At 56.7% G+C, this 27,884-nt stretch overlaps 2 protein-coding genes across 8 annotated transcripts in view; one reads left to right on the top strand and one right to left on the bottom strand.

Annotated features, from left to right (window-relative positions):
- The window catches only part of CSGALNACT2 (chondroitin sulfate N-acetylgalactosaminyltransferase 2), a 49,281-nt gene extending 46,696 nt beyond the window's left edge, over positions 1-2,585 (top strand). The window contains exon 8 of the mRNA XM_032491774.1: positions 1,398-2,585. Coding sequence (XP_032347665.1) covers positions 1,398-1,477 — 80 coding nt within the window. The 3' untranslated portion in view covers positions 1,478-2,585. The remainder of the gene's footprint in view (positions 1-1,397) is intronic.
- A 64-nt stretch (positions 2,586-2,649) lies between these two features.
- RASGEF1A (RasGEF domain family member 1A) overlaps positions 2,650-27,884 on the bottom strand; it is an 86,053-nt gene continuing 60,818 nt past the window's right edge. For 4 of the 7 annotated variants that reach the window (XM_032491781.1, XM_032491778.1, XM_006192473.3 and 1 more), the window contains 12 exons: positions 13,173-13,373; positions 10,552-10,674; positions 8,524-8,661; positions 7,440-7,661; positions 6,770-6,844; positions 6,255-6,347; positions 5,732-5,834; positions 5,577-5,656; positions 4,684-4,875; positions 3,661-3,784; positions 3,111-3,183; positions 2,650-2,804 (listed from right to left, as the gene is read on the bottom strand). In XM_032491781.1, the coding sequence (XP_032347672.1) occupies positions 2,780-2,804; positions 3,111-3,183; positions 3,661-3,784; positions 4,684-4,875; positions 5,577-5,656; positions 5,732-5,834; positions 6,255-6,347; positions 6,770-6,844; positions 7,440-7,661; positions 8,524-8,661; positions 10,552-10,674; positions 13,173-13,367 (1,443 nt within the window). In that variant the 5' untranslated portion in view covers positions 13,368-13,373 and the 3' untranslated portion in view covers positions 2,650-2,779. Of the gene's footprint in view, positions 2,805-3,110; positions 3,184-3,660; positions 3,785-4,683; positions 4,876-5,576; positions 5,657-5,731; positions 5,835-6,254; positions 6,348-6,769; positions 6,845-7,439; positions 7,662-8,523; positions 8,662-10,551; positions 10,675-13,172; positions 13,374-26,362; positions 26,464-27,884 lie in introns of all 7 variants that reach the window. The other 3 variants (XM_032491776.1, XM_014565839.2, XM_032491777.1) reach the window with 1 other exon arrangement.

Raw genomic sequence — 27,884 nt, 5'->3', positions numbered from 1 at the left:
CCAAGAAATTAAAGATACCATTGAATGGAAGGACCTAAAAAGTGGTGTCACTTACCCAAAACTCACTTACGCATCCTCATAGGGGTCCTCATTTGCTCCACCTGAGCACCTACTGTGTGCAGTCCACTCCACGAGGCACTTGGAGGGGTAGCAGGTGACAAGGCCCCAGAAGCTGAGCCTCCTGCCAGTAGCCACTAGCTTTGTAAACATAAGTAAGATTAGAAATTCTGTTCCTCAGTCGCGCTGACCACATTTCCATGGTCAGTACCTCTGTGTAGCTACCAGACTGGATGATGCAGCTATGGAGTACTCCATCACCCTAGAAAGTTCTCCGGTGGGCAGCGCTGCTCTGGTGGGCTGAGTCAGCTCTAAGGAGCAGAGTCAGGTTTGGTGAGCTATAACGAGCAGACAGCATCCAGCCTGGCCTGTGTGACAGGCCACAGAGAAGCATGCGGGAGTTCAGCTTCCATCCTAGTGTTCCCTTCAACTCCACAAGCTCTCGTGTGCCCCTCAACAAATCCCTTCTCTATAGAGCCCCTGAGTGTGACTCACTGAAACAGAACTGCACTCTGCAGGCTGCTCTGCAGAAAGATGTCAGTGGGTACTCCCCAGCTGACACACAGCGCCCGTGGACACCAAAGGTTCTGATTAGTCCTGCAGTAAAGGACCCTTTACAGCCAACTCAGGTAGGTTTCCTGAACTGACATGACTATGTAATTCAACAGCTTTCTGGATCTTTCTTTGAGGAAAGCAGGACCAGAACATGCCTCTTGTACAACTTTGTCTTGTTTTGCCTTGTTTATTTGAAAAGCCCTTTGTCAGAACGTGGAGGTGAGGGTTCTTTGTTCCATCTTTGGAAGGCCATCTCATCTTTGGGCCCGGGCAGTCTCATCCTCCTCCCCAGCTGGGCATCCCCGTGCCTCCTGCCAGCATCAGAGCCATCCACCCTCAGCAGCCACGCACAGAGGACAGGCACACGAGGGGAGCAACATGTTCTTTTATTGATGCAAGTATGTCCAGTCACACCGACAACTGCCACCCTGCATTATGTATGGTACAGCTTTATACTCAGAGTTCACCTCGAAATACCAAAACATCATAGTTAGGGTCTGTATCAAATTGGGAAAATAAAGTAGCAAATGTAGACACTGTCAGATAGGTACTGGAACTGACAACCCAGGGACGCGCACATTGATGTGAAAGCTCCTTGACACGTGTACAGAAAATGTTCTCACATTGTATTCCAAATATATACTCTCAAGTTTTAAACCTTTCTTTATCTCAAATACATAAACAAAGCAATATGTACTATCAATATACAATATGTACTATCTAGAACATCTGAAAAGTGCAAAAACACTGTGACAATACAGTGTAAATATCCTTGCTCCACCCAGGGCTGAGGGTGATGTCACCAGCGGATCATGGAGCCACCTCCCTCCTGAAGCCTCGCCTTCACATCTCCAGGCTCTCCTAGGAGTTTTGGGAATTAGCAACTAGCTGACCCGTCCTCACCCAGGCCTCCCAGCTGGAGGCTCCGGTGGAAGCCAGGCGTGCGGAGAGAAACGAGGGTGAGTGGTTCCCAGTCTGCTTGTACAGAATGAAAGCCACGCTGTGAGGGAGATGGAGTCAGCGTGTATTGCCCACTTCTGGCCTTCGAGGGAGCAGGGCCATCACTGTCCCATGGCCAGGACATCAGACAGAAAACGGAGTGTACTCCTCAAGTTTGGGTGTAGAAAATACCTCTACGTGTTGGGCAGTTTCATGTGAGTGGGCTCCAGCATTACTGGCCTGGCTAACTTTCTGTGTTTCAGATTCTATTAGGGGAGGCCCCCCACCCAGAGGGAGGGAGGATACTGACTTGTGAGTTGCTTCTTTTCACTCTGTTCTTGGGCTTCAAGACAGCTTTGAATGTCCCCATCCTTAACTGTATTTTGTGTTCGCTTTATTGCACCTAAGTGTGTCTTTCAGTTACAGCCTGGAAAACTGACAATTCCACGACTCTCCCCCTTAGGTCATTTCAGATCTCTTTTCTTAAAATGTAGCTGAAGAACAATTTGCCAGACATATTCCAACAGAAAATATGCTGCCAGGTGTCCCCCTGCCCTCCCCCCAGACCCCCGTAAATCCCTGATAAAGGAAAATGAAAATGTAAACTTCGGAAAGCCCATATTCAAGGTTCACTTCCAGAACTACGCAAACGAGACCTCCCGGCCGCCCAAGCCCCGCCTGCCGGAACCTTGCTGGCCCAGGCTTTGAGGGCAGGCGCCCTTGTGGTCCAGGGCAAAGCTTTCCCTGCGCCTCCCAGTGGCACTGGCTGTGGGCAAGAGAAAGGAGCGGGAGACCGGCCCTCCAGTACCCTCTAAGGCACTAACCCCGACTTCAGAGACACTGGCTGGAAAGTAGGCAGGGCTCACGTTGGTTTTGGTTGGGTTTTTTAAAATATTTTTTTGTAAGATGTTAATAATCAAAAGTAGAAAATAAAAATCTACATTTCATTAGAATAAGATGTTATCATGGATGCCATCTCCCATGATACACTTTCCCCACCCCTCCCCAAAGCAGGGCCCTGCCCTGTTATTGAAAATAAACAAAAAAACTTTGTTAAGTGCCAAAGGTTGATGCATGAAATACTTTTTTCTTTTTTTCTTTTTCATAAAAGTTATATACAAAATGGACCCCAACCAGTGAGGCCTCCTCATCTCAACCCATATCAATCAAGATTAAAACTCAGTACACATGTGTGCTTCGTCCAGGTCTGCAGGCTGCATCCGTGCCTTCAGGCTCTGTTAAGCAGAGTGGTCCTAAAGGTGGGCAAGGCACAAGGAAATGGTCAGGTGGCTGGCCAGCCCCTCCCCTGAGCAAGCAGCGGGCCGGCCCATGCTATTAGAGGAGGGCCCGGCTTCCAAGAACTGGTCTTTGAGGGGAGGAGTCAGGGCCGTTCAAACCCCAGGTCCTCAACCTGCACCGGGGATGCCTTCCTCTACCTGGTCCATGGAGAGGTGCGCAGCTCCATCAGGCTGCCCCCCACCCTGTCCTTTCCCTTCCTTGTAGACGTGGCCATGGGGCTGGTCTTGGGGGCTCACCGGACTGTTTCTGAGTTCTCCTACCTGAGGGTCTTCCAGCTGTCTTTTTCCATGTGGTTCTCAGGACCTTCACTTTCAAAGGAGGCGATGAAGAGAGCTGAGAGACAAGAAGTGCCTCAGAACCCATGTCCACACGTGGTCAGTCCACCTCCTGTACCAGTTAGCCCTTCTCAAACTCCCGTCCAGGGCTGGAGCTAGGCCCAGGACCAAGCAGGCAAGGACTTACGGCCTGGGCGCATCCACAGGTCTCCACTGCGTGGGGTTCCAGGCCCCATGGGGCCTAGAACTCCTGGATACCTGCCTGAGAACTCTGAGAAGTTTTCTGGTTCTGCAGCGCTGGCCCAACCCTGCCCTGGCTCTCAAATGGCCTCGGGAGCCTGACCTCTTCTTGCCCTTATTCTTAATCTGTCATCTGTCACAGCCCAGCCTCATGCACTCACCTCTGCGAGCCAAGCTTCCCCAGTATAGCGTGGGACTAACAACCAGGCCTGCCTCCCAGGGCAACCCCAAGATGGCACCATGGTTGGGGGAAGGAGTCAGGGTGACCTGCACAGTGTGGGGAGGTGGCCCTCACCTTCCTCGCTGTAGATGGGAGCCGTCAGCAGGTAACTCTGAATCTTCTTGTCCTTCTCGAAGGGACACTCTACCTGTGTCCATGTCATGAACTCATGGATCTGTCTGGAGATCTCCCAAAATTTCTGAAGGGGCAGAAGACCAACTGGATGTTCATTTGTCACCATAAGCTTGAAAATCTTGGTTAGGGCAGGGGATACAGGCTCTGATTTCAGTCTGCTGCTTACTTCCCTGGTCCCAGCGAGATGGGACAGTGGCCCTACAGAGCTGACTTGGTAGCCGCGGAAGCACTCTGTGCAACATCAGAGCCAGCACGTGTCCTCAGGGCAGCTCTGTCCCTGCCCTCTACCTGAGCCATCAGGCTGCTGCAGCGTCTGCTTCCCCAGCGAAGGGACCCCAAAAGGGCCTGCATTTGTGACTCCAGCTTGAGGCAGGCATCCCAGCCACACCCAGCATAGTACCACCAACCAGAACACGCCTGATCTCACTCTTTGGGGCCCAGGTAAGAATCCAGGACTCCCTCCCCTTCCCTGTGTGAGGTGAACACAGGACAGCCCAGCTCCCCCTGCACTCCCCAGTCACCTTTGTCCTACCCTCCTGACTTTGGCCAGGTACCTGTAAGCATTCATCTGGAATTCTGCTGCCTTCTCCCTGCCCGAGTCCCTTCTTGCCAAAAGTCTTCCTGACCCACAAACCCCCAGGAGTGGCCCCTTCTCTGTCTCCCTGGTGGGGTCAGTGCTGGGACCAAGATACAGGTTCCCTGTGGCTCCTAGCCCTGTAAATAGCCCTGTAATTATCCTCCCAGAAGAGCTGGGGCCATCCTCACACCTTGAGGTCAAATGGCACCCACGACCATACTAGAGCTGTCAGTCCTAAACGGCCCTTCTGCCACAGGGCCACTGCCTTACAGCTCTCATGGCAAAGATGGATTCTGCTTCTCCTGGAGCAAGGCCAGGAGGTCTGCCCTACCCTGTGCTGGGAGAGCCGGCCCCCTCCCCTTAGACCATGAAGGCGCTGAGCCGACCTTGAAGTTAATGTGCCCATTGGGCAGGTGGTTGGTGTGGATTTTGTGCAGGAAGTAGATGTCCTTAACGAAAAGGTTGAACACGGGGATGACGATCTTCTCCCGGCTGCTGTTGGCCATCTGGGACCTCTGTGTGGCCCCCTGCAGGGCTGTACGGTAATTGCAGAAGTTGCTGGATGGGTCCATGTGGTGCTGTGGGAAGACGGGAGGATGTGGTGGGCGGTGCTTCCCTGCGCCCCTCAGACCTGCTCAGGACACTCTGCAAGAAACAGCTCCGGGTAGCCCCGGACTGTCCCCAGGAGTGAGCATCCTTTCCAGGAGTGAGCATCGAGGAGGGAAGCCCAGAAGCACCTGGCTGAGGGCTGAGGGCTGAGCACTGGGCCAGGGCCTTCTGGGTTTGGGTGCAAGCATCATCCAGAACGCTGTAGAGAAATCTCACAGTTCACACACACCTCATCCCTGCCCTGCTGAGTCTGGGTCTCACCTCCTTCCTTTCAAAACCCTCATTTGCCCTTCTGCTTAGGCTGATACCTCCCAAACCTGACCAGATCCTCAAGACACACATTTGCCAAAAAACAGATTCTGTGATCAAATACATCTGGGCAAGGCTGTAAGTGGGCTCTCCTGTCAGCCCCTGGGCCACCCAGAGGATCCAGGACCATAAGACGCTGAGCCAGGAAAGGGCGGTCACCGCTTAGTTGGCATTGTCCAGCCTGGAGCTGTGGGCCTGCTTTTGCCAAACTCTTTACTAACCACTCCCCAGAACTTGCTTTTGGTGATGCCAGTTCTGATTGAAGTTCCCAAGGGCCAAGGAGAGCACAGACTGCCTGCCTCCTCGCGGTGGCGCAGCCAGGCTGGCTGACACGACGGCAGGACAAAGCTAGGCAGCCTACCTCTAAGACGTCGAACTTGGCCGTCTTGACTTTGGACCATGTTTTCTTCAGCCTCGCCACGGGACTGAGGTTCATGCCAGCTGCAGGGGATGATAGGCGGGGTGAGGGCGGGCCAGACAGAGCTGGGTGGGGACCCCCTGGGCCCGCACACTCACAGATGATGGCCATCATGGAGTTGAAGTTCCCGATGTTGAAGCACTCTCGGGCCACATCGATGAAGAACTCAAGCATGCGGGTCCGGTGCTTCTTCTTCACCACCTGGAGGGCAGCCAGGCTGCTCAGCGTGTGCCTGACTAGGGGTTGTCCCCTCTGGCACCAGCCCCTGAAAGGTGGCCCAGATGGGAGCCGCCCTGGGCCCACAGAGCTGTCAGATCTGGGGTGAGGGGATGCTCGCAGGCTGCAGAGGCAGGAAATGCAGCTGGGGCATTTTTGATGCTAGGCAGAGGGGCAGGAGGGCAGAGGACCAAGGGAGCCCCAAATTGACTTGCAGACTGCGCCGGGCACAGGGTGCACTCCGTGGGAGGCCTCTGTTGCAATTTAAGGCATTGCTGTTGGAAGTGGGGGTGGTGGGAGTTGGGGCAGCCCTGGCAATAAAAGCTTCCTGTCTCCACTTTCAAAGTTCCATCATCAGAGGGCGCAGGAGATGGCGCGCCCCCGTGTCCACCACACGGCACTTACCCGACACACCTCGGTGGCCACAAGCATGCTGAGGCAGTTGAACCAGTTGTCATAGGCCTCTAGGCTGTAGGTCTTGGTCAGGTCCCCTCGGCACTGGGGGGACGCGGCAAGTCACAGGGAGCCAGAGGACCCTGCCAGTGGGTGCTGCCCCAGCCCCATCCCCACACCAAGGAGCAGGAGTCATGGCCAGAAGGGGAGACTGTGAAAGCTGGGGGCAGAGGGGGGCTGCCACTGGCCAGGCGGGATCTCCCAGGATGCCCCCAGGGCTAGGCTTGGAGGCCAGGCTGGCTCCCTAGGCCTCTGGGAATGCTGGGCTCCCTCCCAGCACGCATCACCCTGCATGGCCACCCACCCACTCCCTGGAGCAGGCGCTAGGAGGCAGGACCCATGCCCGTCAGGCTGTGAGGCCCATCACTGTGGAGGTGCTCAGACATGCTTGGGGAGTCCCCCACCCACCCAGGTGTAGGTGTCAGGCCCACCCTCAGGCCACCCCAGAGCACACAGCGGCCCCTCACCCTGTGCTTGTCCCGAGAGTCCATGTGGCTGACAATCTGCATCAGGTCCTCGGGGTGAATGCTGCTGACCCTCTCCTAGGGTGGAGTGAGGAGACAGTACAGGAAGGGTGACATGCCTGCCGTCCTCAGGCAGGCCCACCCTCGGGGTGTAAGGCACGTTCAGAGCAGCAGTCAAGACGTTCCTGCAGGCGTGCACCACAGCCACAGCCCCTCCTTGATCAGAACATCCAACCCATGGGCAAGCCCCCGCCACAAGGTGTATCCCAGGAGTTTAGAAGGCCCGCCCCTGGGAGGGCCCAAGGCACAGGCAGGATGAGGTGACTGGGGCGGGGGATGCGGTGGGAAGAGGATGCCTTTCCCTTTGAAACCTTTCATCTCTTCCCGGGTCAGTCCTCCATCCTGCAGCCACTGCAGTCCCCATGTCCTCAGCCCCTCCCATTAATACGGGGCTGCCGTGATCCTGGGGATGCGTGGTGCGCAGGTGGACACACACACACACCAGAGGCAGTGGTCAGAGCTAGCAGGCAGGCTTCACCTGACACCCCAGTCTGACTGGTGGGGGAGGCCCTGCAGCACCATGGTGAGAAGGTGCCGGGGGCCAGTGGCCTTGGGTAAGTGCCAGTGAATATGCCCCAAACCCGTCCTGGGAAGGGCACACTGCATCACTGACCAGCTCGATGTGAGTCAGCTGCTGGGCCAGCACCAGGGGGTCACAGCACACGCCCAGGATGTCCTTCTGAGCAGCTGGTGGCTTGGCCTTGAGGACGGGCCCTTTGTCCACGGCCGGTGAGCGAAGCTTCTCACGCAGCTCCTGAAGCTGGCTCCGGGCAGCCAGGGACAGCAGCAGGCTCTGCGTCATTTGGGCGATGGCCTTCTTCACCGTGCCGTTCTCCTGAGAGGGGCAGGGGGTGAAGAAGATGCTGGCGTGGGCTGGCGGCAAGACCAGCGCCGCCCTGGAGGGGCCCATCTCATCTCCAGGGACTTGCCTACCTTCGAGCCCACATCACCCACCCAGACCTGCCATGAAGACTTGGGCTGCTGATGCCAGAGCGGGGTATAGTGTGGGCTCCCTCGAGGACTGCTGGGGAGGGTGGCTCAGCTGGCTGTCCTATGGGGAAGGGAGCTGAAGGCCAGGGCTAGGCTTCCGGGTCTGATGAGCATGGCTTTCCCGGTGGTGGCAGCTGAGCTACTTCTTGTGACCTCCTCCCAGCAGGAGGGGCCCACAGTAGGGATGAGGGAATCCAGAAGGGCTTCCTCCAGGACCAGGCCTTCCTTCCCTGGGTGAGGGGAGCCCTGGCCCCTCCCCAAACTCTCCCTGGACTTTGAGCCCTCCAGGCAGGCAGAGGCTGCTGAGCACAGGAGCACTTCCATCGTGGACACCCAGGCTCCCGCTCAGTGTGGGCTGGAGGCGAGCCCACCACCTCCCTGGAGGGGCCCTTCTCAACACTGAAGACCAGGAGTGAGCTGGGAGCCAGCAGAGGCGGGCAGGCTCTTACAGCCTCTCACCAGGCCCCCACTCCACCCACCCCCGGGGCAGCAGAAGGTGGGGCCCGGGATCATGCACCCAGGCCACATGCTGAGGACGCTGAGGGTGAGTCTGGCCTGCTGCCGGCCAGCAGAGCTGTCATCATGGGGCTGGGGGCAAACAGAGCCACCTGCAGTCCTCTTGGGAGAGTACAGCAAAGGGGGCCACACACAGAGCTGCCCCGAAGACTCACCCTCCCCCAGACAAGGAACTCTGCCAGGGTCCTCACCTCGTCACACTGAGCGACCCGGTGAGTGATGGCCTTCAGTTCTGCCATGGCTTTCTCATCCTGGAAGTCATAGGGGAAGGCCTCTGTCCACTCCTTCAGCAGCTGCACGATCTTAGCTGAGAAGGACTTCAGCTTGACCTGGTGGGATGGCAGGGCACAGAGTGAGGGCTGACCCTCTAGAGTGGGTGAGAGATGACAAGTGGGAACATGCCCCTCACCACCCCCAGTTCTGTGACACCCTCCCACCCATCCCCCACAGGACCTGTCCTCCATCCCGACGCTGGGGTCAGAGCTGCAGGTAGGGCGTCCCTGGTCCTGCGCACCTGCAGCTTTGTTACACCTGCTTTGCTCCATTTTCCCCTTAAGCTGGCTCTTTTTCACTTAAATTCATTTTCAAAAAACCTGTCCTAACGCTACCATGACATAGAAAATAGTTTTACTTGTTGTAATTAGAAGTTACGCATAAAAAAGAACTCACTGAGAACCAAGCAAAATCACTAATGTTAAGCAAGAGACTCTAGCCTGCCTCTTCGCAGTTAAAAGCAGGTTGGCAAATGCTGGGAAGAGGCACAGACATGCCAGGCACCCTCTTCCTGACTTCTGCTGGCCCAGGTCCACACGCACATACAGCCCAAGGCAGGGGTGTCGGATGCTCGGCTGCAGTCTCTTGGCCAGTCCTCCGTGCCCAGCCCAGCACTGGTTCACACATGCCAAACCCCTCCTGTGCCCGCCTTGGCTCCTCCCTGGCCCTGACCAGCTCCCTGTGTCCGCCTACCCAACCTGGACCCTTCTGACCTTGACAGCCCACAGGGCCCGGCTCCCACATGACCCAACTCTCCATCCCTATATCTACCTGCCCCTCCCACATCCATGCCCCCTGGCACTGCCTCAGCCAACCGGATTCCACCCACACCCCTAGCCAGTCCCCTAGTGATGGCTTCCCATGCCTTGTGGAGGCTCTCCCAGCTGGCCCCTGCAGCCACTCCTGACCACAGTCCAGTGCTTGCGGACACTCCCCTAAGATGTCCCCAGTACCCCACACTTAGCAGGAACCTGAGCCCTGCATTCCCTCCCCAGAGGTCCCGCCCTGCATGTCACCACGCACAAAGGCCTGCAGGCTCACCCCAGGCTCCTCTCAGGCTTCTACTGTCCCCACACTGACCCTCAGCCTAGAATTTCATCCCCCACTCACCCTGATCTGGCTTCTTTCCACCCATGCCTTCAGGAACCTCTCCTGAACCCCAGGCTGCAGTTGATGCCTGTCTCCATCCCTGCCCAGCACATTCTGGGACAGGAGCCCCTCTGGAGAGGAGACTCTAAAGAGGGTATGGACGTTCAAGGCCTTTGCTGCAAACTTCCATGGGCAAGAGGCCCGGCCTCAGGGAGGAAGAGGTCACCAGTGAGCCAGAACAGGCCATGCTCTGCCAAAACCCAGAATAGGCCCTGCCAGCCCTTTGACAGTACGTCCACCACCCCTCCTTCTGCACCAGACCCTGGGCTTCTAAAAGCCTGGCCCCTGGCCCCTGGCCCCTGGCCCCTGCCCCTAGGCCCTCAGGGATGAGCCATGGTTTCTTGATCATCCTGACTGCCCAAAGACTGACTCAACCAGAAGAAACGACAGTGGCAAACAGCCCTATTTGAGTCACTGGAAACTCCAGCCCCACTGGCTGCTTCTCCACCAGCTGTAGTGGACCCTCCCTTTTGGGGGTCCTGGCACTGACCAGGAGAGCTGGCAGAGCTGTCTGCTGTGGCCCTTTCCAGGGAGGGGGTGCGCACCCGCCAACAGCAGTTACACCCAGCACCCTGGGAGGTGTGCTCAGCTCTGTGTGCGGCCCTGCAGACCCTGGGGAGCCTGGCCCCACATATGCCAGGAGGCCTGCAGAGACCAGCACACCTGCCCCCATCAGGGAGGGCCCCAGGCCGGGCTCAGCCAGCCCCTGTCCTGCCAGCTTCCTCTGAGCAGGCTTCTCTCCAGAGAGTGAGCGAGAGGGGAAGCCAGGGCCACAGAAACAGACAGCACGCCTTTACCTTCTCAGACCCAGCCTGCAGCTGCTGCCTTTGCTCCAGGCAGATCTGCCCCACACGGGCCAGCAGGTCATGAGGGGGGATGAAGACCCGGGAGCTCAAGAGAAACGTGAAAATGTACGTCCTCTGAAGAAAAGAGACAGAGAGAGGGCAAAGATCAGGTCAGGCCTGGCACAGCCCCCTGGTATGGTCACGGCCTGCTCCCCCACCTGGTCCAGCTGCCTCCCAGGCCCAACATCACCTTCTGCGTGGTTTACCTCACCTCCAATGCCCTTCCTCCTCTCTCTCTGCTACCCAAATCCTGCCCGCCCGCCGTGCAAGGCACAGATCAAACCTCTTCACAGTCGCTGGCAGAAGCCTCCCCTGATAAGCTCGACCCCTGGCAGACTTCCTCTGCTGGGGTTCTCCCCTACCCGCCCCACCCTACACGGGGGTAAACCCGGCCTTGGGTGTCTGTGGGACTCTGTGGGCCTGAGTGGGTCGGCTGCCCAGTCCACGGTGCTCCCTGGGCCAGGCACCAAGCTTGCTCTGTTCCAGATCCTCACTGGCCAGGGAGGCAGGGCCTGGTTGATGGTGGTGGGGTGGGGGTCTTGTCTGTGGGGTGCGGGTCTTGTCTTAGTCCCAGGATCCTGCATCAGGAAATGCTGCAAGCCCCTGTGCCTTCACTAACCAGCTGTGGGCCTCGTCACTGCCTGCCATGCCAGGGCCCCCCAGTCCCACTTCCACTTGCCCCCGCCACCTGGCTGTGTGGTGCAGCCTCTAAGGGGTGTCACGATGTGGACTGAAAGAGAGCAGGGAGCAGAGCCCAGGGCCAAGGGTTCTCAGAAGTGTTTGGTCTGACATGGATCAATGCCCTCTGGATCTGCACCCTGGCCCTGCCTGCAGACAGGGAGGCCTTAGGGGTGGGGGAGGCTGTCTGGGGCTCTCCTGGGAACTCTACTCAGACAGTCCTCTACCCACACTTGGCTGCTGTAGGCTGAGGGCCCAGGACCCTCTGCCCCCCATTCCAGGCCCAAAGGAGCAGGGCTTCCTTGCTGCAATCTGAAGAAAGCCAGGCCGTGTTTGCTGGGAGCGCAGCTTCCTGGAACAGAACTGGGGCCCTCAGTTCTGGGCTCCCCCGCCCCCCTCACTGCCCCTACGCAGCCCTGTGGCCACTAGGGGAGGATTTCCCTGCTGCTCCAAGGAAAGGATTTTCCCTGGAGCAGCAGGGAAATCCTCTAAGCACCGTGAAACTTCCCACATCCTGTCCCCAGGCTGTGCAGTGGTGCTCACAGGTCCCAGCTGGTCAGCAGTGTGACCCTCAGGGTCCCCCTTCTAAGCAGATGGCCCAGAGTGTGAAGAAAGGCACCCAGGTGTCACACCTCGGAGCTCTCAGGCGAGGGTAAGAGGAGCGCTCAAGGCAGCAGCCCTGCGTCTCCGAGGGGAGCACCGGCCGTACTGGAGAGGTGTGTCCCCAGCTGCCCAGCGTGCGGGGTGGGGGAGCGCGGGCACTCAGCAGAGGAGCCGGTGCCAGCTGGACCCCCGTTCCGCCCCCACCACCCCTTTGCCCTCTGCTGGGGAGCAGGGTGGGATCCTAGGCACAGAGTTCTGGGGACAGGAGGCTCCTCCGGGACAAGCCCAGAAGAGGGGCGGGTCCTCCCCCTGCCACGCAGGCAGCTGCCCCTCAGATGAGCACTAGGGTTGGGGGTTCCAGCCCCTGGGGGCTTCTTCAGGGCCTAGAGCCCCCTCTTTCCAGCTCAGCCACCTGGGCCCTCAGCTTTCATGTCTGCACCACCAACACCAGCCCCAACCAGGCCCTGAGAGGATTTATGGGGTAGATGGAAAGATAGAGGAGTGGACAGAGCCCCAGGAGGGAAGGAGGAGGCCTGACGTGTCAAGGTGGGCCAGGAACCCCCAGAAAGAAGCCTGGCTGACTCCAGTGCCATCAGATGGAAGCTTGAGGGCGGAGGGGGCAATTCCTCCCCACCGTCCCTTGCAGCCCTGTCTGTCAGGAGCTGGGCTCTGCCCTCAGGGGGAGGGGGCCCCCCAAGGGGCAACTTAGCTCTCAAAAGGGAGCAGGCATCAACCCCACGGCTAAGAGATGCCATCTACTGGACATAGAAGGGAAGCCTCACGTGACAAGGGAACTCTCTCTCACTGTTCCAAGAATGTGCCAGAGTCATCTTGAGGTGAAGAGAGGATCTGGGTTGTTGGTGAAGGCCAGTCCTGCCCACACAGGCACGTGCCCTGGGGTCTGCATGCCGGTGGGTGAGGGGCTGGGCCCCCTTCATTCAGAACTATGGCGGTTCACGCACAAACTTCCCAGCTCAGAGGCGGACATGTGGCTGCGTAGACGCTCACCAGGACCTGGAGGCACTGGCCTCGCCCGTTAGACCCCTCTTCCTCCCCCAGGACCATCTCCCACCCGCCTGGGACAGCAGTGAAGTCACTGGAGGTTCCCCTCTCCTAGGCTGGGGGTCGGGGAGGGAGCAGGAGGCGAGGGAAGCACAGGAGGTGAGGCTGGGGGTCCCTGCTGCCCTGCCCCTCCCTGCTGCTCCATCCAGCTCTGGCCAGGCCTCCCTCCCCATCCCAGAAGCAGCCTCGCCTGGAGCCCAGGTCATCCCCACCAGTCACCAGGTACTCACATCAGGGTAATAGTCCACTGTCGGGACTAGGTGCTCCATCAAGGCCTCCAGGGACCCGGAGATGAGGCGCCCGTCTTGGAAGATGAGGTCCCCGGAGCCGCCAGCCCCAGCACCTCGCTCCCCCATGCCGGGCTGCACCTGTCCACTACAGCTGGGCCCAAGTATGCTGGAGAAGACCACGGACGTCTGGGGCATAGTTTCCTGGGAGGAAAGAATGAGGCTGTGAGGCATCAAAGGCACTTCTGCCAGGCCCTCCTCCCAGGCCGCCTGCAGCCTGCATGCGGGTGCATAGTGGGAGCCCAGCAGGGCCGGGAGCGGGGTCACCAGACGTCAGCTCAGGTGAGCGGCCAGGCTCCTTGGTGGCCCTGAAGCTGCTGATAAATATGTCTGATAAATGTTTCTTCAGCACCTGCTCTGTGCATAGCAGGCCTCATTCCAGGGACCTGGACACAGAGAGCCCTGCCTCCTGGGGTTCCGTCCCAGTGGAACTATGGAGAAAACCACCACCAGGAGAACACCTGGGGGGTGGGGCGGGGGGGTCAAGGCAGACTTGGGGAGGCTGCACCAAGGCAGACTGATGGTGTCAGCTGTGCAGCTTCCTGGGATAAAAGAGGGATGTTCTAGGCATAAGGGACAGCAGGTACCAAGGTCCTGAGGCCAGTGTACGGGAAGAGGGTAGCAAGAGAGTGGTCTGAGGAGCGACAGGCCAGACTGTGCACATCTGGGGGCCCCAGGTGCAGCACATGAGACGAGGCGTGGGGGCCCTGAGCCCAGGAGTGACCTGACTCAGGGTGAAGGTCTCTCTGGCCACCGTGTGCAGACTCTGAAAGGGAGAAGCCTGAAAACCAATCGGTGGGTTTTGCCATAGCAGCATCCTGTGAGAGACTGCTTGGGTCAGGTGACAGGAGAGTAGGAGGGAAGTAGGGTCAACTCTGGATGCTGTGAGGAAGGGTTTTCAGCCTGAGCAACTGACCAGCATGGGGAAGGGCTTTGGGGCTGGGGTTTGGGGAAAGACCTGGAACTTGCTTTGGACGCACGGGATTTGAAGTGCCTGTTACATGCAGGCGTTGGGAAGCAGTCTGGGGCCTTAGTGTGATGGGGCTGAGGGCTCAGCTGAGAGCTCTTATAAGGCCTGAGCCTCAGTTTCCTCACCACCCAAGGCAGCTAGTTGTGTCTAGAGGGGCTCTGTGGGGTCAGGGTGACGCACACTTGCCAGCTGGGGCCTCCCACAAGAGTGCCCATGGGTGCACTCTCCCTCTTGCTGGCCAGGGTGGCCTGGTCTGCTCACTTGGCTACTCCCACCTTGAAGGGCAGGCAGGCTGAAGTCAGAGGGGAGGAGCTGGCCCTTCCTGCCTGGGCAGGGCCCCTGGCCAGGTTCACCCTCTCTGGTCACCGGCAAGCAGATGCCACCACCCCATAGCTACCTCCCCGCTGCAGCCACGCCGCCTCCCCGTCTAGGGGAGTGGAAAGAACACACGCCCTCCCCAGGCTCCGCGGCCCTCAGTGCTGACCTTACCCATGACAATGATTCCACCCGGCCCTGGCCTGCTCTCTTACCCGGACCAGGGCCAACCTCTGAGCCATTCCAGCCTCAGTTTCCCCACTGTGCAGACTGAGCAAAGAGTAGCTGTGATTATTGAGGGGCCCCGGGCTGCTGCCCCCTGGGGCTCACAAGCAGAGCCAACTCCCACCCCACAGCACATCAACTGAGCCTCACACCGGGGAAAAAGGGCACCAGGACCAAACGATGCTGGCTTCTCTGCCAAACGCCTGAAGGTCACCTTAGAATTCTCAGAAAATTCTTTGCAAGGAGGGTAAGAGCTCAAGGGAAGGACAAAGCCCTGGGGACAATGTCTGTGGCCCCCAGGCTCCACACTGCCTTCACTCCAGGATGGAGGTTCAGACTCAGGACAATCCCCTCAACACATGTGAGAATGCACATTCTCAGGCCTCAGAAACTTGGGGTGGGCCCTCTGATGCTGCTCAAGTCAAAGAACCACTGACTTCAGCAAAACCTTGATTTTTCAGATGGTAAAACAGAGGCTCAGCAAGCAGGAACTCAACTGAGGAAACCCTAGGGTTTCCAAGCCCAGCCCAGGTGTCACTGCCTCGAGGAAGCCTCCTTGGGTTAATGCCTAGGCTGCTGACCCACAAGGCCAGAAGTGGCTGATCACCTGCCTTCATGTCTTCTTGTTGAGCTGGAGCCTGGCCCACAGCGGTGCTCAGTGACCATTTGTGGGATGAAATAACAAAGGTGGGCTCCCAGGCACCGCGGCACTGGCCGCTGCTCTGCTGGGCCGTCACTGGTTCCTGAGAGGTCCCGAACCCCAGTGCTCAGCTGAGGTCATGTGATGTGGGGCGACTTCTGCAAGATCACACAGTTCTGAGTTCCAAAGGTGACCTGAGGGTAGTAAACTTGGTCAGCTGGACCTCCTGACCCCAAGTCTCTTGGTCATCAGAGTTGGCATTTTTGGAGCCACTGGCCTCTCCCACTGCTCTGGTCGGGAGGTGCTGCAGTGGGGAGCACACTAACACCCCACTAGCTCACAGCCCCTGCTGGGTCCCCCACAGGGCAAGGCCACCTGCAGGAACACTTGCTCCGGGGCTAGGGAGACCGGAAGCCAGCCTAGGGATGCAGCTCCCCAGCTCTGCAGCCCATGAAGGGAACAGCAAGCCTAGCAGGAGGCCAGGGGGGCCAAGTTCTATGCTGGGTCCCAGTCTACAGCTCCCTGGGGATCCTCAGCACGCACTGTCTCCAACGACAGGTGAAGGGCAGACACTTAGGGTGGAGTCACCTGCCCAGAGGGTGGGGTCCCAGTCCATCCATCTTGGGCAGCCACTGGGACTCATTACACCTGACCCTGGTCAGCTCAGGACACATCACACTGCTCCTCCCTCAAGGTCCCCGACTCTTGTGTGGCACCAACACCCTGCCCATGCACAGCCCAGGAGGCCATGGGAGGGAGCAGCCAGGTGAGGACCCTCCCTTCAGCTTGGGGCAGTGACCCCTCTAACAGCAGCTGGGCCAAGGGCCCCACAACTGGAGTCCCCAGCTGGACAAGATCTCATACTGGTCACTTTCAAATGACATCAACAGACGTGTACACGACTTGTACATAAATGCACAGAAGACACCTGGCCACCCGTGGCCACACTAATTACGGAGTTCGCTGTAAGGGGGTGGAGGAGGGGAGGAGACTTCCACTTTTGGTTCTACACATTTGTCAACTATTTCGGTAACTTTTCTAAATGGCACATCTATTTTGTCATCTTTAAAATAAGTTTTGTCTTTTAGTGCAAAGAAGCTGAGTTTTGAATAAAAGTATGCTATGGAGACTGAAGCCTCAGGGCTGGGCCTGTGGACAAAAGCATGGCCACCAGTGAGCGGGTCACCTGTGAGGGTGGGCTTCGAGGCAGAGGCCCGAAACCCCCACAAGGGCTGTGCAGGGCCACCCCTGCCTCTCCCCAACTCTGGGACCCTGCCTCAGACCGGGCCTCCCTGACCGGTCTCTCCCCGCTCCTCTGTATGCTAAGCCACTGAGGAAGTCCCGGGGAACTCCTAGAGCCCCTTCCTTACCCACTCAGTCCCTCGCAGAACCCACCACCCCTCCCCACAATGAGCACCTGGGAGGGTCTCCAGGCTCAGTGCCAAACGGGAGGAGGCACGTTCCCCCAGTGGGTCCTCTTGGGCAGGAATTTAGAGCACCCTTGGATTCGAATCCCAGCTCTGCAATGAGCCAGCTCCTTGTTCCTAGACAAGTCTAACCAGCCTTGATTTCCCCAGCTGTCAAATGGGGATGATGGCAGGACTCCCCCGGCTGTACCACTACTTGGCATCTCTGTCTACCGCCCCACCAAGCCCTGTGGTTTCTTTTGCACACCCCCTCCTTTTTTTTTGTATATATATTTTTTTTATTGAAGTATAGTCAGTTTGCAATGTTGTCTCAATCTTCTGCTCTTGACATAGTGTCTTCCTCTCCCGTCCCAGCAAGAGCAGAAACTGAGGCTTCTGGCCACACACCTGTGTGTCCATCGCCCCCAGCTGGTCCCGTTCTCCGGGAAGAGCCACTCTGAGCACAGCATACAGGAAACCTGGGCTCCCACCTTGGGAGGGAACACACAGCAGGAGCAATCGCAATCAGAAATGCACTAGCTAGGACTCCGAGTGCTGCGTAGTGCCATCAACACTAACGCTAGAGCTGAATCATCTCACTAATCCTCACAATGACCCCATGAGAGAAACCCTTATTCTATGCACGCTGCAGGTGAGGCCAAGGCACAGAGAGGCCAAGTAACTGCCCCAGGTCACACAGCGGATAATCAGAGCAAGGGGATGCAATGAGAGCTTTGGAGCCTCCACTGACAAGTCTTATGTTAAACTTTGAGGTGGATGACGATAATGAAGGCATGGAGATGTTGGAAGAAGACAAAGAAGAAAGTGCAAGATTGGGGAGATAACAGCAGGGCCAGGCAGTCAGGGAGGCCCGAGTCTGAGCCTGGCTTGGCCACTTGTTGTGGCTTTATCAGGATCCTGAACCCCTTGGAGTCTTAATTTCCTCATCTGTAAAATGGGCACGGGGAGCGCTACTTCCGAGATTTGCTGCGAGGGTTGAATGAGCCCACCTGGGAAAGCACCTCCTGCCTGAGGAGCTGACTCACAGACGTGCCTGCTCAGCGCCCACACGGGCCATTGCAGACACAGACCCCCAGGGGCCCCAGGGGGCCGACCCCACATGGATGCTCTGAAGCAAGTTCAGCACCAGCGCCGCAACATTAGCACCCCCGGGGGCCTGTCGGCAGTCGCAGCACACCTTGCCCTGAGTCAGAACTCACCATTCTCTGGAGTTTTAGGTCCTCTCCTTTATAAAGCTTCGCAGCTCCAAGTGTGGCCTGACCAGCAGCGCCATCACCTGGTCAACCGCTAAAATGCAGGGCCTCGAGTTCCAGCCACCTCCAGAGGGGACTTGCCTGCACTTTCCCTGAACGTGCTTGTCCTTTGAGCTTCCAGGTGAGGAGAGCAGCTTCTAGGTACCTAGGTCAGTGTCTCTCAGGTGCAGTTGCACAACAGTCACCTGGGGAGTTTAAACAAATCACTTCACCCGGCTCCCACTCCAACAATTCTGATCTAACTGGCTGGGGGCACAGCCCAGGCACCGGAGGTTTTTCCAGGCTTTCGAGGTGAAAATGGGAGCAGAAAGCACAAGGAGCCTCTCTCCGGCCCCACTGCTTCTGGCTACATTCAGACCTGTTTCAAGGCTGCAGACTCAGACAAACACTCGGTGGAGAGCTCTGGAAGCCTCCAGAAGCCAGCCTGAGGGTAGGGGGACGAGGGGGGTGGGGTGGGCCCGTGGATGGAGGCCCTGGGGACCTGCACCTCTGCCCCAGGTCAGCTGGTACTGGTCTGGACAAGCCAGCGGCCCTTTTGCGGGGAGCAAGGGATGCACTTGCCCCCAGCCTGCCTCCTCTGACTCCTTACAGCTCCTCCCCTGTTCAGGCAGGAAGGCAAGCAACTTAGATGCAACGGGCTCACAGCCAGGTGCAAGCGGCTCATCGGCTCCTAGAAGCTGGGCCCCATGAACTTTCCACTTCCGCGCCGCCCAGGTGGGCGTGAAGACCGGCCCAGGTGCCTAGGTGCCCAGGTGCAGGGGTGAGAGAGAGAGAGAGCTGGCTCTGAGTTCAGAGGCAGCTGCCATGTGTCAGCACTTGTCCGTCTCTACCTGGGTTTCCTTGGCTTTCTGGGGGCACCATGGAGGAAGAGGGGCCTCCCTGCACCTGGCCCAGAGTCCTCCTGGCCAAGCCTCAAAGGTGCCAGGATGCCAAGTGAGAAGGCCACACCTGTTGCCCCTGCACAGACAGAACTGCACTGTGGGGACCAGAGTGGGCTGGGAGCAGGCAGGGGAGACTGTCTGGGCAAAGGCTGAGCCCGTGGGACCCTTTGCTACCTGCTTGGCTAAGCTGCCACCAGCAGTGTCCAGCAGGCTGGCCGTAGATCAGGTAGGCCAGGTGGGCCAAGCAAGGGGGTGTAAGTTGCCCCCTCCCTCTTTCCGCCCCCTCCTAGGGCACCCCCACCACTCTGTCCGACCAGAGGCTGTCCGGGTCCCCCAGGCTCCGTGGAGGTTCTCCATCTCCTGCTGTTCCCCAGAGCGAGACGTGGCCACCGCGCAGTCCTGCAGCTACCCTTACGCCATGGTCTAGCCCAGCTCCCAGCCTCCAAAACTCCATTCCTTTAACGCTTCCTGTCTGTAGCCCCGCCCGTGAACTTCGCATGCACAGCTGCCCAAGTCCTTTCCTGTAGTTTCAGGCCTGCGTCTGGGACCTGGTGAGAGTCCAGAATGGAGTCAGGAGACACTGTCTGATGATGATGGTGCAGAAGCCTCTGAGTGCTCTGAGCCTCAGGGTCCTCAGCTGTAAGTTGAGTGTAGTTTCTTGCCTCCCTCCCTCCAGGTCACGGTGAAGCTTAGATGAGAAAATGTGTCGCTGGGAGCCCTACCAGTGCCGTTATGGGCCACCCGCACCTGTGCCTTGACGGCACACCAGCGGCCCAACAACACAGCCTCACAGCCATCAGCAGGCCACCGGCCCCCTGCCCTGGCTGTGGGTTCTCGCTCAGGTGTGAGACCCTGTGGATCCATCCAGCCCGGGTGTAGGGCCAGGAAACACCCTAGGGCAAACTTGGACCAATGATGACACAGGAGCCACCAGGCAAATTCTCCTTCCTCACCCCAGATGGCCACAAGCTTCACAGGGTCTCTCCAAAGAAGTCTGCTAAGACTGACCCATGTCAGAACTCATCCCCTGTATTTATTCACTTTCCTTCCCTGCTTCCTCAGGACCAGCTCCCCCATGAAGTGTTCACACGTCAGCTTACCTCAGCCTCTGATCTCTAGGGAAGCTGGTCTCAGAGAAGAGCAGCCCATCCTTGTCTGCCCAGGCCTTCCCCATCTAACTAGGCACAGCTGAGGTTCCCAGTGCCCCCAAGGGCCCGGGGTCAGGAGCCTGACACACCCAGACCTGGGCCCAGGTCTCCCTCCAGCTGCTGGTTTGGGACAAGTTACTCCATCTGTGTGAGCCCCCCTGCCCCGAGTTTGTCAAACAGGACACTGGTCCCCAAACTTTGCAGCGTGAGTTGGGGGTGCAGGAAGGGAGAATGCACGGGGCATGGTTTCAGCCCAGAACAAGTGCTCACACACCAAGTGTGTCATCGTTCAGAAAGTAAACGCCATTCTCTGGGCTCTGCTCAGCCAGGCTGAGGGCTGCTGGAACGTGGTCCCCCGTGCCGGGACCCTTCCAGGGGTAAAACCTGGTGCTCTCCATCAACACAACTCAGCTCGGAGGCCTCTTTTAGGGGCTCAGCCAAAAACTTTAGCTTCAGAGTATGTGCAGCTGACCCCTCCCCCCACTCAACACACACGTGTGCACACTTTCTAAGGAACACACCCACCAAAGCACTGAGGACACGGAAGCCTGGACTGAGGGCGTGGGAGACAGAAGGGGGCAGCCAGGGTCTAAGAGAGTAAGAGAAGATCTTAGGCAGCCCCAGTGCTGTGAGAGATGCTGGGACAGGTGGGAAAAGAGCGTTTTTAGGAACTTTCTGAATGAAATTCCCTTTTTGCAGCCTCTTCAAGAGACTTTAAGCTAGAAATTTGGGTGCCACTCACTGCTACAGGGCTTTCTAATGTGGCCCTAGCAAAGGGGAGTCCACGGCCCCCCATCAGGCAGCAAAACCAGGAGGAGGGTATCGGCTCCTGGCCACGTGCGGACAGAAGCCGGACTTGCGCTGGGAGGGGCAGCCGGGCACACGCACACGTGTACAGCTTTTGTGACCTGGGGGCACAGTCCTCCCACTCACAAACTCCAGCTGTGCCCAAGATGGCCCCACTCCCATCACACAGGAGCCCCTGGCCCCTGGCCCCTGGAGCTGCCGGCCTCACTGCGACGGCCAGAGCTGCTGTGTGCATCCAGATACCCACACCAATCCACCTTCACGTACCTTCCATCCTATGCTTGCACACTTGTCCGGGCCTGGGTAAAGGCCCTTCCCAAGTGGTTTTTCTGCTTCCTGTACAGAGAGGCCCAACAAGGCCCGGGGGAGGCCTGACACTGCCCAATGGTCTCGTAAAAGACTCCCACAGCTGAAGCTGTCACAAATAATTTACTTAAACATACTTGAGTAAGGAATGTAGGAGACACTGACTCTAGAGAAACAGCCAATTACTGCAGCATCCGTGTGCAGGGCTGTCCGTGCTCATGGGCAGCCCTGACACCTTCCTGGGGGTGTTCCCGTGCCCAGGGGCCACTCCTGCCTCATCTCTTGCCTCCCAGCCCTTGAGGGTGAGTGTCCCTGCCCGGGAGCAGGGCTGTGGGCCTCCAGTTGGATGCCTCATCCCATAATGCTTTACAGTCCCCAGCTCTGGGCAGGAAGATGGGGTGGGAGGGGAGGGCAGGAAGGGACCTCATCCTTTGGGAGCCACGTGGGAGGGTCCCCACCTCTGGGCTCTTTGGGGTCCTCAGGCCTCCTGGCCACTGATGCCCAGGAACCTGCTCCCAACACCAGCTCTGCCCTCAGATAACTGGCCTCAGGCACAGCCAGCTCTACCCCAGCTGAGAGTGGGGACAACCTTCTGTACTTTAAATGTTCGTCATTAGGAGTTGGGAGCCCAGCCCATCTCACTTAATGCAATCCCCCCAACCCATGGGACACTGCGTGCAGATAAGGACGCCACGTTCACAGGACTTGCACAAGGTTGCCCAGGCAGGCAGCGGTGAGTAGGTCCCCCCACTGCCCTGCTCCTTCTAAGGACTGTCATTTCTCCTCATCATTGCGCCTGGCCAGGGCATGACCCTCTGAGCATCAGCTGAAGGCTGAGGCCCTTGCCCTGGACACACAGATAAGTGCATCTTCCCACGGCGCTCTGCATATGATTCCAGGGATCGACAGGCTCCCGGAAGCTCATCCATGGGTGCCAAGTTAAGCATCCCAGCTTCCTGAAAAACTGGGACAAAAATGACCCTGAGGGTCCATCTTGCATGAGTCCCCAGGGACCTGCTGGGAGTTGGAGGAGGGGCTCCACTCAGCCCCCTGCCTCTGCCAGGCTTTGCAAGGGGTGCTACTTTCGGAGGCAGCACATGGGCTTCTATTTTTTAACCTACTCAACAAAACGGGGACTATTTTTAGCTCAGCAAGCTGCAGGGCATCACAATTAGCAACTGAAAATTACACATCTTGCCAGTCTCCTCTCAGTTGGCTGGAGGAGAGAGAGGGAAAGTGCTCCCGGTGGGGAGCTGGGTGCCAGCTCTGGCCCCCACCGCGGTGGGCCGCTTACCCAAGAGGGCAGCCTTTGGCAGTGGTTTCAGAACGAGTGCATTCATGGGGCTGTCTCTGGTTTCATTCCAGTTCCAGGAAAATCCAGCCTAGCTGGGAGCAGGGCAGGAGCCCCATGAGCACTCAGAGGCCACAATAGGGAGAGACCCAAGCTGGCTACCTGGACCAGGGCCAGCAACACTCGAGCCCAGCTCTACTGGGGACCTTGGGGGACAGAGGCTGAGCCTCCTGCACCCAAACACCCTTCTAGGGCTAACTGTCCGGTTCTCTGATATCATGTCCGCTGGGGCTGGGTAGGAGGTGGGGTGTTCCATGGAGCCCGAACTCCTCGACCAACCCACTGACCATTCATTCATTCACAAATGTTACCAAGGACCCGCCTAGATACTGGAGATCTACCAGTGAAGGGAACAGGGCTCTCTGTCCCCATGGAGCCCCCTGGAGCAGGCTGTGGCTGGCTTGCATGATGACCACACAGTTAAGGAGGAGATAATATGAGTTAGAAGGAGATCAGTGCTCTAGAAGAGGAAGAAGAGGAGATAAGGGTCAGGAGAGCAGCCTGAGCTCAGACACTCCTATGGCAGAAAGCTCCCTCCTGGAGGCAGCTCTTTCCTTCCCCCAGCCCCAGCTTTCAGATCTTCCTAACTTGGAGCTGAAATATGTCTCTCTGAAGCTCCAGCAAGCCCTAGTCCTATCTGCTGGGGCCACACGCTGAAGATACTCAGGGTCTGGCTCCAAACATGGGCTGGGGATCCAGTAGGGGGAGTGAGGCCACATGCCCTCCTATGTCAACCGGCATCTCCAGCACCGGCCTCACATGTGGTAGTGGGTGTGGCATGAGGCTTAGAAGCTCAGGACCTACCTAGCACCTGCTGGTTTCGATGAAATCAGGACTGCAGGACACTGATAGGCGCTTGGGACACTTGTCCTCTGGGTTACCCACTGCCTTCCTGGACACAGATTACCAAGACTGGTGCTGATCCCACCTCTGGGCTCTCTCCCCTCCTCTTGCCCTGCACGGGGCCGATGGGCCCCTGCTGCAGATAGGGAGAAAGTGGAGAGAAGCTGCCTCCTCCTTCCAGCAGGCAGATAGCTGTCCTGGCATGTGGCGCTCAGAGCTGGCTCTGCCTTAGGGGTGGCTGCTTGGCCCCCAGCCAGAGTGGGGAGTGGCAGAGGTGACATACCTCTCTGGAGAGGCCTCTCCCCTATACCCCTGTGGCCTTTCTTCAGGGAAGTCCTTGGGAGGGCATGGCTGGCTGGCCCCATCCTGGCAGGTGGGACCACAGGAGCACCCTGCAGCTCACATCCTCTCAGCTTGGTGGGCATTGGGAGCGGGAGAGTGAGGGGTGATTTTCACGCAAACCAAGCTTCAAGAAATCATATTTACAAATGCCCACAGGAAGAGCACATTTACCTTCGTGTACCCTCGGGCCGGCCAGGGCAGTCCTGGGGCCGGGGGAGGACAGGCCGGACTCCAGCCAGGAGGCGGCTGCCATGGGAACCAGAGCCACGCAGTGCCTCGGGCGCCTTCTCCACAAAGGCCCGGCCTCCAAGAGATGCTGACAATTAAAGCTTTGTTACAGATGCATGATTCATTTTTTTTGTCTTCTGAATCCCTTCCTATTACCGAATCCTATTTGAATTGACTAAAGGAATCTTGCCTTCTCTTCTTCACACTCCTAAACACAGATTCTGCCGAGTCCGGGTTTTCTCCTCCTTCTTGTCTCCCTTTCTGTCCAGTCAGCTTCTTCTGGTGGGTGGCTGCTCAAGGGACAAAATGTCATTGTCCACCAATAACCATCCCATTATTGAGCCTTGAGAAGCCCCAGGAGGAGCAGGTAGGATTTCAGAGAATCCCTGCCCTTTCCCCGAAGGGCGGCGGGCTGCTGGCACACTGGCCTCCCACTCAGGCCCTCAAGACAGGGAGGGGCTGCGGGGGGGGCCCTCCCGCTGTGCCTCCCTGTCCCCCCCCCTTCCCCTCTGGCCCCGGATTCCACAGGGGTCACCATGTGCTCCTGCACACAGGCCAGTGACTCTCAGACTCCTGGAGGCTGAGCTGGGCATAGCCTTAGACAGGAGGGTGTGGAAACTGAGATAAACTTGGGGCCAATCCTGTCACTTCTGGGAATCCCCTCAAGGTGCCACTTAGAGGGGGCAAGCTGGGGGGCAGGGTACAGGCCTCCAACCCACTGGAATTGCGCCTCTGCGATCCCCTTCCTATATGGGGCACCCACTTAAGACTGCCACTAATGAGTCTGCTAATCAGAATCTGGGGCAGCCGCCAGAGCTCCCACCCGGCAGGACCCCAGGTTCCAAGAGCCAGGCAGGACCCCAAGGAGCGACAGGGTGTGCCTGTGAGCAAGCAAGACAACAGAGCTGAGGGCTGGGCCCCTCGGGATGGAAGGGGGGGTGCAGGGGTATAAGCCACGCTCAGGCCTTTCCAGGAGTGAGTGGCAGCCTCTACTCTGCCCCAATGCTGCCTGGCGGGTGGCCAGGGTACAGGGAAAAAGAACGTACAGTTCTTTTATTTTAAAATGGCATCTAATTAGGCTGAGCAACGATTTTCCTTTGTGTTTAAAAACAAATAAAAATCAATTTCCTTCGCCTGAATTGTCATCCTCCTGGCAAACACCCAGAGCTGCACCCCTGGGATCCCTCTGTGCAGCAGGAGCTGGAGGTTTCTGAGCGCCTGCCTCTGCAGGAGGGCAGGGGGCGCCCAGCTCCCTGCTGGGTCCGGACAGCCACAGCCTTGCCAGCAGCCACAGCCTCTCAGAAACAGAACCAGGACACGTGTCTTGACATCTCCACTCCCTGTGCACACTCCCTGTACACAAGCAGCTTTCCTGCCACGTGCCCTGTGCCCCCTGGCCCTGGGGGCTAGTAACCAGGTGGTGGGCCAGCCCCCGGGAGTACCAGCAGCACAGCTGCGTCCATCCTTCCCTCCCCAAGGATGTGCACTTCTTCACACACCGCACTGCACACGCTGCTGGCGTGGTAGCCATCACCCCATTTTCCAGGCAAGGAAGAAGGGCCAAAGGGCTTAAGACATCAGTCCTGGGCCTTACAGTTCCAAAGTAGGAGAGTTGGGATTTGAACCCTAGTGAGTGTAGCCACCATGATCTCATATGAAACTCAGGACCATCAGCTCAGGCTCAGGAGAAGGGAGGGCAGGTGCAAGGTGAAGGCAGGTGGGAGCCTGCCAGGGCCCCTGGGAGATGGACAAAGCCTGGCCCAGAAGGAGCTACTGGCTTGCAGTGTGCAGGCTGGGGCCAGTGAGCGCAGCACTGTGAGGGGTCAGGGCAGGGTCCGAGGGCCAGCTGTGCATGTGGCCCCAAGGGCCCTCCCTGAAACAGCCCAGCAGTCTCAGTGCCAATGAGTGACATTCACAGGTTTCCACCTACCCAGGCCATCCTACACATCCCCACAGCGCCCTGCAAGGTCTTACTATCCACTGTCCAGGGGTAGCCCAGGAGGCTAAGGACAGCCTGAGGCCACATGGTCTGGCAGGGCAGAGCCAGGAACAGCCCCGGGCTCCTGCCTACAGGCTGTTCTTTCTGCCAAGGGCTGAAAGTGAAAAGCAAACTGCCAAGAACACGCCTGCCCCGCCGTCCATGCCCAGGAAATGGGCCCTGTGCCCAACTACAGTGCAGGGAGCTCCTCTTCATGGGCCAGAGACAGGCAGAATGAAAACGAGAACTTTCTACAATTCCTGACAAGTGGTTGAAACCCAAATAGATGAAAATATTGCAGTGCATTCTCTCCAGATATGGGAATGGAAACATACAGAGAAAAATACATGAAATACCATGCCTTAAAAACAGCAAGGCATATTGCTCCACCCTTGAGTACTCATCCACATTGTTCATACCTCATATCACCAATGAAACCCTGATGGAGTCCCCATGCAGAAATGTACAGGTGGTTTCTACTGCATAGCACAGGGAATTATATTCAATATCTTACAGTAACCTATAATGAAAAAGAAAATGAAAACGAATGTATGTATGTATATGTATGACTGAAACAGTACGCTGTGCCCCAAATTGACACAACATTGTAAACTGACTATACTTCAATTAATAAAAAAGAAATGTACAGGTGACAGAATGATGTGTCTGGATATTAATAAACCCAGCTGGATATTAACAAATAAGCAATGAACTGAAATTCACCCACTTGGTAAAAAACTTCCCTAAACATATTTCTATTTGAGTAGCAATCAAAACTCCAATTACAGAGACATTGGGAAAATAACCATTATAAGAAAACTCCTTATGAAATTCAATATGGCCAAAACTGTACTCAGAGTAAATTCATAGATGTCAATATATTTTAAAGAAACAGGGAAAAATGAAAACCAACTAAGCACTTGAATCAAAAGCTAAAAAGTGCTTCTCAACAAAATGACATACAGCAAAGCAAACTGAAGAAAGGAATTACTAAAAGATAAATTAGTTGATTTAGGAAAGAGAGTAGAACTTGCTGGTTATATTTGAGAGCTGATTTTCTTTTGAAAACACAAATTAAAAAGCTAAACCTCTTAGTCTTAAAAACATGAAAACTCAGAGTAGACATTTTTGGCAAAACTACAGTTTCAGTTATATACATATATATGTGTGTGTTTGTTGGATTGTGATGTAAAATGTATTTTTTAGGTCAAAATAGTTCGCAAGTCACTGTTGTTAGGTTACACTGGCAAAAAGCAAAAATTAATCTCAAAAAAAAAAGATAAACCTCTGGCAACTCCGATTAAAAAAAAAAAGGATAGAGGAAGGGAAGGAAGCTGGCAGAGAGGGAAAGAGGGAGGGTGGGAGACTGAGAGGGAAGAAAGGAATAAAGAAAGAGCAAGGGAGAAATGCAAAAATATAGCTATTAGGAATGAGAAAGGGAACCTAACCACAGGTGTGGATAAGAGACTTTAAAAGAGCAGGTAGAGGGGAGAAGGATATAGGTCGAGTGGCAGAGCGCATGCTTAGCATACACAAGGTCCTGGGTTCAATCCCCAGTTTACCCCTTCCAAAAATAAATAAATAAGTAAACTTAATTACCTCCCCCCCAAGAAAAATTCTTAAAAAAAGAATAGGTGATGGAGATCTGTGCTAAAGGATCTGAAAGCATTTTAAACTAGGGTATTATTCAGAAAATATAAATAACCAAAACAGACTAAAAATGTTTAGAACCCCAAAAGGCCAATAACCATAGTACAAATTAAGTAAGTTGACAGCCAACTAAACCTCAGGGAGAAATAAAAGCAAGCCCTGGCTGGGCCAGTTTCTAAAATGAATCATTTCAAGCCTTGGAGAGTAAGATAATTTTGTATGATATTTAAACTATTTCAACTACCCAATTCATATTGAAAAACCTCTCCTATTCATTTTGTGAAGTTCACA

Source organism: Camelus ferus, chromosome 11 (assembly GCF_009834535.1).
Source record: "Camelus ferus isolate YT-003-E chromosome 11, BCGSAC_Cfer_1.0, whole genome shotgun sequence".
NCBI lineage: Eukaryota > Metazoa > Chordata > Mammalia > Artiodactyla > Camelidae > Camelus > Camelus ferus.
The sequence above is the reverse complement of the archived record's forward strand: the minus strand, read 5'-3'. Positions and strand labels throughout refer to the sequence as shown.